General features: G+C 41.5%; 1 protein-coding gene across 8 annotated transcripts in view; it reads left to right on the top strand.

Moving 5' to 3' along the window:
* Nucleotides 1–8,570, top strand: part of LOC118321759 (unconventional myosin-IXb) — a 36,644-nt gene that overhangs the window by 10,083 nt on the left and 17,991 nt on the right. For all 8 annotated transcript variants that reach the window (XM_035653243.1, XM_035653241.1, XM_035653246.1 and 5 more), the window contains exons 4-10: nucleotides 2,270–2,364; nucleotides 5,053–5,115; nucleotides 6,608–6,707; nucleotides 7,161–7,261; nucleotides 7,698–7,827; nucleotides 7,926–8,015; nucleotides 8,377–8,493. In XM_035653243.1, coding sequence (XP_035509136.1) covers nucleotides 2,270–2,364; nucleotides 5,053–5,115; nucleotides 6,608–6,707; nucleotides 7,161–7,261; nucleotides 7,698–7,827; nucleotides 7,926–8,015; nucleotides 8,377–8,493 — 696 coding nt within the window. The remainder of the gene's footprint in view (nucleotides 1–2,269; nucleotides 2,365–5,052; nucleotides 5,116–6,607; nucleotides 6,708–7,160; nucleotides 7,262–7,697; nucleotides 7,828–7,925; nucleotides 8,016–8,376; nucleotides 8,494–8,570) is intronic.

Raw genomic sequence — 8,570 nt, 5'->3', positions numbered from 1 at the left:
AGAGGAATCAGTTAAGACACTGTTGCACGTCATGAAATGATCACTGGATATGCACACCCACAACATGCAGACATGTACACACTGCAGATGAGCCCCCCGCTTCTTTCTCTCTCTCTCTCTCTCTCTCTTTCCTTCTTTCTGTCTCTATTTCTCACTCTCCTCTTCCTTGTTTTTTTTCCGTAACCTCCTTGAGAGCAACCCTTATTTCGTAAGAATGCAGATCAGACCACGTCTTTCCTCGGACACGGTTTGACAAGCTGTTGGTCCACTTCCCCATACCTGCTGAGCCTTCCAGCCAATCAGATCGTCTGCTCATGGGCAAGTTAGAATACGAAAGATGCAGTGACATGTTTAGCATTCCCTCCATGGTGCAGCGGCCTGGGCTTTGCAGAGATTTTCCCAGGGTTTTGTGCTCTTGGCTGCAAGGTTTGTGGAGTGGGGGTGATCAGAACAGCACTAGGCACAGCGGGCAGCATTGAGCGGTGTGACACTTTGGAGTATCAGCGCCAAAACACACTTACTGACCCTGAAAACCGGGAACAGAAGTGATGTCGTTTTATTCTGTTAATACAGGCAACACCTGAATAAATAAATGTACAGTTTTACACAACGATTTTGGCATTATAAACAGACAATTGAATGAAGAATGAAACCTGTGTGGTAAACACCTTTCGTCATCAACATCAGGATTTTAATAGTTTTCTCAGTGAGAATAGACATTGATGCAAAAATAATAATTCCCACTAATCTTCAATCATAACACAATCACAATGTCTGTCAAAATAACTGCAATATTTTACCATATCATGCAGATCTACTGAGATCTCAAAAGGGTTTGATGGTTTTAGTGCACAAGTTGTTTCGGTATAAAGGAGAACAAACAATTTAGCAAGACAGAAAAAGAGCTGCTTGGGCAGCAGAAATAAAAATAGGTCAATGGTTCATCCTAAGGAATGTCAATCAGACCGTGTGTGTGTGTGTGTGTTGTGTGTGTTGTGGTGGTGCGTGTGTGCCCCCTTACTCTAATCAGCACCAACACCACTGTATCAAATTCAACCCGTAACTGATTGAAGATATATGTGGCTCCTATTTAACATGCACTGATCAACTTCCCCTGCGGTGGCCTTTTGTGAGCGTGTGCATGTGTGCGCGTCTATCTGTAACCATGTGAGCATGTGCATCACGAAGGAAAAAAAAAAGAGCCTATTCTGTTACCATATCAATGCAACAAACGGGCCCCTCAGCGAGGCTAGTGCGGTGCTCTGTGTGCCCCAGGCTGGGTTAGCATCAGCCTGTTTCTGTTTCTGCTGTGACTGCTATACAGAACGGCTGTCCAACCTCATTTATCATCACTGACCTGTGCCTTTTCCTTCTTCTCTCTCTCCTCTTCCTTCTCTTCTCTCTCTCTCTCTCTCTCTCTCTCTCTCTCTCTCTCTCTCTCTCTCTTACACACACACGTATACAGACGTGAACAAGTAAGTGAGGAAAGTTGTTGAAGGAGGAAGAAAGAGATGGATGGGGAGAGAGTGAGAACAGGGCAAGAGGAAACGAGCTGCAGATGTTCGCCCCCCTTCTAAGACAGACCTCGCCATATACAAACACACAAGCGCACGCACATACACGGCCTAGTCCCACACCCTGTGATCTCAGTTCCTGTTTAAAAACAAGATTTAACCCTCGACTGTTACTTCTTTGTTGTCATGGTGATTTGTTATTACTGTTGCTGTGTTGACTTCAGTGAGGGTGCTGATAGAAAGAGCTGCCTGAAGGTACACTCCCAGATTGTGTTGCACCCAATAGCACCTCTATGTAAGGTTTGGAACTCAACAGAGGTCCAGAGTTGAGTTTCAAAACATCAATAATGAGCAGGAAGGGATAAAAATAAAAAATAAAAACTAGTTTGTAAAAGACAATTGGCCTTAAATCAAGCCTGATATGGTCTCACAAAACAAGTCTCAAAAAACACTCAAGATTTAATTTAGTCTCCCTCAGTGTTTCAGTGTTGTCACATATAAACCATTTACCTCATTGATTTATTGATTATTTTGATTTTATGTTAAATTATTTTATGTTTGTCTTTTGTTTCTGCAACTGTGTTATTTATGCTGCTGCCTGTCTTGTCCAGGAAACCCTTGAAAAAGAGTTTTTTAATCTCATTAAGTCTTTTTCTCCTGGTTAAATAAAAACATGGTTACAAACTGTATGTTTTTGACTTTATACCCATACACTTACCCTGTGTTTCTGTCCTCTCTTTTTGTCTCTGCCTCAGGCCTTCGGGAACGCCAAGACAGCCCACAACAACAACTCCAGCCGCTTTGGTAAATTCATCCAGGTTAATTACCTGGAGAGTGGAGTGGTCAGAGGGTGAGTAATTAACAGTTGATGCATGTATGTGTATTATTGTATGTGTGTCTTTACGACCAACCACTCTCAACAAGGCCTCACACAAAGTCAGGTTGAGCCGCAATGCACTATTCTGCAGTACAGCACCATTTAGGGACATTTGAATGATTATTTTTTTGTGTTTTGTATCCTCTTTCTGTAGCTCGTCGTCCGGGTCCTCTACCTCTCTATGGCCTAACTATGGCCTAATATCTTCCTCTTTGCTCTTTTTATGACTGATCATGTGGATCCCCTCTGTGCAGTGTGCACACAGACTAAAACTTTCAACCACTAGCATGTCCTTCCTTTTTCTCAGCAGTCAGACTGGTTAGGAGCTGCATCAAAGTCTGATCAGCCATGTCACTTCCTCATTTCTTTATCAGGAGAGGGAAACAGCTGCTCAATACCGTGTCTTTAAAAAAGACAACTTATTATTCTATAATTGTTGAGACATTAAAAGCTGAAGGTTGCGCAGAATATTCGGTGCAATGTTCAGACTAAAGGCTGAGAACACATTTCTAATGGTGGCGTGTATGGAAAGGTTTTCTACTAGAAATAACATTAGATTTGAAATATGTAAATGCCTGTAGCGACAGCTGCTCAGCTCAACAGTAAGTGGGCATCCCCATCTTGATTATCTCCCTAATGGCACCAGGTCTCATCATTCTCTATTGAATTGCTTACCCTGAGAAGGGTCTGTAATCCAGTCAGGAGAGTTAATTTTAGTAGGCTGAGTGAACCCACTTAAAACAAGGAAATGCTGAAAACCATAAATGTAGTCAAACCAAAACATTTTGCTTAGCTTACTAGGTTTTACTAGTGTAGCCTTCTGCTTTACATCAGTAAAGTGTTGGACTCACCACAGCTCTGCTCTGCAGACCTAACAAAGGCTGCCTGTCTATCTCTTCATCTCCAGTGGCAGCCATTCAGACAGTCAATAGAGGAGATTAACAAAGGGAAGGCTGCTGTTCCGCTCTGCTTTCTGAGCAGACTGACAGACGGGATATTTTTACGCTCTCTCTCTCTCTGTGGGTCTCTGTCCGGCTAATCCATCCTCACTGGCATCTGAGCAAGATGCGGCAGAACGATGACAAGGAACACACACTTTAGAGGAGGTGTAAAAAGGAGGTGGTGTGTCAGTGAAAGATGTCTCAGCACAAACATGCACTGACTGTATGGATGTTTCTGGATGAATGTGTTGTGAGACTTCTCTTACCCCTCTGGCACATGCTGACAAATTTACTGTGCAGCCAGCTTGTCTGTTGGCTCCTCTGTACTTTTCTGAAAAGAAGTTCCTGTCAATGTACTGTTCTCCATTAGAGCACCTCATATGGACAAGAACTCATTATAACTTTTAGTGAGCTATCACATTCACATATTATCTCCTGTGGTGGTCCTTTTTAGATTCACTCATCATCTGGTCTTAATGCTCAGAATGTATGAAAATGCGTTTATAAATACAACATTTAAATACAAGAGACATTGCTGAACTGTGCCATTTACTGGAACTGATCCTGGAATGGGTTCAGGTGTGAAACAAATTACCTCCACATGTGCAAAAACATTTGAAATACTGGAGACATTTACAAGCACTTTGGATGCCTATTTTGGGGGACTTCTGCTTAAGCTTTTCAAGAAGTAGCATTAGAAGTAAAAGCCCACATGGCTTGTATTTCTGTATATATTCATAGATCTCTCCAAAGCTTTTGACACAGTTAATGTCTGTGTGCGTGCCTGTGACTGATTGGAACTGGTTCAAAGGACAGTCTAATCTAAATTACTGTCAGATACTCTGGGCATGTCACAAGGATCTGTCCTATCAAAAACATCTCATACATACAGTATGTATGTATAACTTGATCTTACTTGTAAATTACGGTTTAATCAGTAAGACACCTACAACAAATCACACCCCAACATATAATTTTATGTTAAGAAAGTGATTTGTTTTGCGTAGTTGCAGTGAGTATTCTGAGAAAAAGGGAAAGGGAAAAGAGAACTTAATCTAGCGGATGTTTAAAGTAGGTGTATGAGCTTGATCTCAGTCTGTCTACAGTTGTGGTTTCAGTTTAAGCAGATGGACACAACTGTGTTTCTCACAGCACAACTCTATTCTTAGTGTGCCATGAGGACTGGCGTCAGTGTTGTTTTTGCCTGGCTATAGAAAAAACAACTCTGACTTATAAAATCTGATTTAGACAACTTTATGGCCTTGGCCTGCTGTAGTGGGTAAATACCACTGCTTTTACAATTGTATATCTCATGACTGCAGTGGTCTGAAAGCATACCTCTACCCCTGCAGTAGCCTTCTAGTCTCTTCTGTATGTCTATATTATAAAATACCAAAAATGAACAAATGCCAGAGTTATCTGTTCGTCGTTGTTTTGTGTTGCTATGTTGTGTGTTTGATGTGCTACAATCCATCTGAACGCTTTGTTCACTCTTTGATTGTTCCAACCATCTGCCCTCACTTCCCCTACTGCTCCTCCCCTCATTTTTTATTTCCAGCCCACTTTCACATATGACCTAAAAACAAACACACACACACACACACTCATAAGGACAGAGTTGAGTGACCTTTAGTGTTAAGTGATTCATCCTCATTGTTTTTCTTCTTCCCCTTTTTTCTTGCCTTCTCCCCCTCCCCCTCTGTTTCTCTCTGTCTTTTAGGGCTGTGGTGGAGAAGTATCTCCTGGAGAAGTCTCGTCTGGTCTCCAGGGAGAAGAATGAGAGGTGAGAAGGGAAAGGAGGGGTCTTGACCCTTCACCCCCACTGACCTTCATGGGCCCCTCTGTGCAAACATCGGGAGCCACTGATGTTTGGATATTAAGTTCAACTGAAGACTTCAGTCTGTAGTTTTGGACTTTACATGTCCTTCTGCCTAAAGGCTTACACACACGCATACATGTGCTCACATATTCAGACACTGTAGATTGAGATATTAGCCACCTAAATGCTTGATTATCTACCCATGTTAATTCTAGCATGAGCTGTCACTGACGTCAAGTGGACACGTACTATAGAGTGTGGACACTTGGTAGGACTTTAATGCAACCTCCAGTGACTCCTGTTTGTGTGAGTGAAGAATGAACTGTTATTAACTGAAATAAATAATAATTTTTCTGTCAGTTCTGAGAGAGACTGCCTTACTTACCACGTTGTCCTTCACTCTTCCTTTACACCATGTAAGCCTTTGTTACTCACTATGACATTTACTACCGACTAGACTAATGGTCTGTCGCTACTTGTGTGACTAATATGAAAACAAATATTAGGTCATTGAGAAATACAGTCAGGTGTTGGGAAGGGACCAAATCCTCTACTCTCATTTCAGTTTAAGTCATATGTCTTACAGATGAATGAGTCAAAAGAAGAGACAGATACATTTTGAACAAAAAAAAACCCAACTGACTTTAATATGAATGATTTCGTATTGACTGATAGATAGTTGGTAGATGGTATTGATTTAACTGTTTCAACTGATTGACACAGGAAGGCTTTTTCTAACTACACAAGTCAAGTTTTACTGTTTTCATTTTTAGATTCACACAGATAAAGATATGCACAAGCACTTGTGAAGATTGTCTGTGAAACCACAGTCTGCCACTGAGCAGCTCAGCTGACGTAGTTCATGCCTTGTTTATGAGAAAAACAAATTCTAGTTTTGAGTGGGAAGATTTACTTTTTATTAGAGTTACTTTTGCACCTTTCCTGTCCAGACTTTCCCAGCTAGTTTTAGTCACCTTCCATTAAGAAAGCCTGCTGCCTTAACCTTCAGGCTATTATCAGCATGCACAGTGTATTGTTAATCACCTAGCCTACAGTTGCCGTTGACTGTGCATCTTGCCTGTCTCATCAGGGAGTGACTCTACTGTATGATGTCATTGTTTTTTAGTGATAAGTGTGGAAACTCATTACTCCCGTGTGCTTTTACAACAAAGCTTTGCCGCCTGTTTACCTACCTGCTCCCTGATAGCGAGTGGAAAACTCAACATCATTGAGCTCCAGACATTGTCTTCTTTCTATTAGCTTTTTACAATGTGTTGACTTTTGATGTATCACCAAAACTACCCCTTATTTGTGCCCATAAACATGAAGCTCATAGCCAGTGATCACCAGATAATAAAACAAACAAATAATGGATGCACAAAATAATTAATTGAACCCTTTAAAGAACAGTAATACCTCGGTGTAGTACAGGCTTTAACATGTGTTGTCTTTCCAGGAACTACCATGTGTTTTACTACCTGTTGTTGGGAGCTTCAGAGGAGGAGAGAAAGGAGTTCAAGTTGCTGCCGCCTGAAGAATACTTCTACCTCAAGCAGGTAACGCATTGCACCGCCCCTTACATCCTGCAGTTTATATAATTTGATATAGACAGCCAAAATCTTGACTCCTCACTTCCCTCACTGGTATTCTACCCTGTTCAGCCTGCTCAACACACTTAATAACCTTCCAATTGTGGTAATGAAATATAACCCATTTTTGTGACCTTTAAGGTAACACTGTAACTCACTGTGAGTGGACCCTGCATTCATGAAGCCTGCCAAGCTTCTGAATAAGCTGCTGTATACACTCCCAGCTTACAACGCACATGTGTTCTGCATATTAATGAAGCAGTCTTTGTTCTCTCTCGCACTTTTTATTCCCCTCTTTCCTCACCCTCCTTTTCATCGACTGCCGTTCTTCACCTGCTTGTGTGTCCTTTTTGTACTTCTGCTCTCTTTTTCTAATCTTTTATACATCCCTACTAACTGCCTGTCTTTCCCTGTGTTTAGCAAAACTTTAAGATAGAAGATGAGGAAGATCTGCGCCATGACTTCGAAAGGCTGCAGCAGGCAATGGAGATGGTTGGCTTCCTTCCCGCCACCAAGAAACAGTAAGTGAATCAGTGAACATGCTCAGTGTAGTGTGTATAATGCAGGAAATAATGTTCTTCCAGACATGTTGAGTTGTTGATGTTGTGTTGAAAAACCACCCTGAAGCATCTTTCCACTCAGTCCTGGAAATAGAGGTTATGTTATTCCCAACATTGAATCACATTACCGAAAATATAAATTATATAAATTACAACAAAGAGACTATTTTTAGAGCACCAACAGAACAACACTAGCTGCATCTAATGGGATAATGTAGCAGTTTATTAGAGACAATGTAGATGCAGCTCCACACAATGTTTCTATTCAGTTTACTAGTTATCAATCATAAACAGATGATAAGACAGAGGAACAGTGTGTGTAGCATTGTTCCTACATTTGTCATAAGACTGTATTGTTGCTGTTGCTTTTAACTTTATTATTCTGACCGTGTTGCAGGATCTTTTCTGTGCTTTCGGCCATCTTGTATCTCGGCAACGTGACCTACAGGAGGAAGTCGACAGGCCGAGACGAGGGGTTAGATGTTGGACCACCAGAGGTCCTGGCTACACTCTCTGACCTGCTAAAGGTAACATAGGTGTTTGTTTTCTGTGGTACTTCATTCTTCACTATGTCTGGCGAGTCGTCTGTGACGGTTGGCTCTAACCTGCGTCTGTTCCCTCTCAGGTTAAAGAGGAGCTGCTGGTCGAGGCGCTGACGAAGAGGAAAACGGTGACAGTCAACGACAAGCTGATCCTTCCCTACAGCCACTCTGAGGTAGGCACCAGCCATGAAGACATCTCTGAACCCTATCATTACTATAGTAGTGTTCAACTGCACACTAATTGGTGGCCTTGTGTGTCTGCTTCTTCTTTTTGCCTTTCTGCTTCTTTATTAATACCACACCTACAATAGATCTCTTCTTCCTGTCAATGTGTAATGTTCAACTTTTTATATACTCCACACCCTCCTTGTTCCATTTTTTAATCAGTTTAAGCTGCCATTTACGTTTGTCTTTGTCTCACTTTTGTTGTTATATAATCCGATTCCAAAGAACTCTATAAAAAGGACACTTTTTTTTTCTCCTTCTGTTACGTCTATTGAAGTTTTATGCATCATCCCCTCTTTCACTCCTCAGGCTATCACAGCCAGAGACTCCATGGCCAAATCTTTGTACAGCGCCTTGTTTGACTGGATCGTCCTGCGCATCAATCATGCACTGCTTAACAAGAAAGATATGGAGGAATCTGTCCCAGTGAGAGACAAACACTTACACACACACACACACACACACACAACAACACAAAATAAGTACACAAGAAGATCACCCTA

Source organism: Morone saxatilis, unplaced genomic scaffold (genome assembly GCF_004916995.1).
Source record: "Morone saxatilis isolate NCDOM2014 unplaced genomic scaffold, NCSU_SB_2.0 Contig12, whole genome shotgun sequence".
NCBI lineage: Eukaryota > Metazoa > Chordata > Actinopteri > Moronidae > Morone > Morone saxatilis.
Note: the sequence above shows the minus strand (reverse complement) of the source record. Positions and strands in the feature narration are given on the sequence as shown.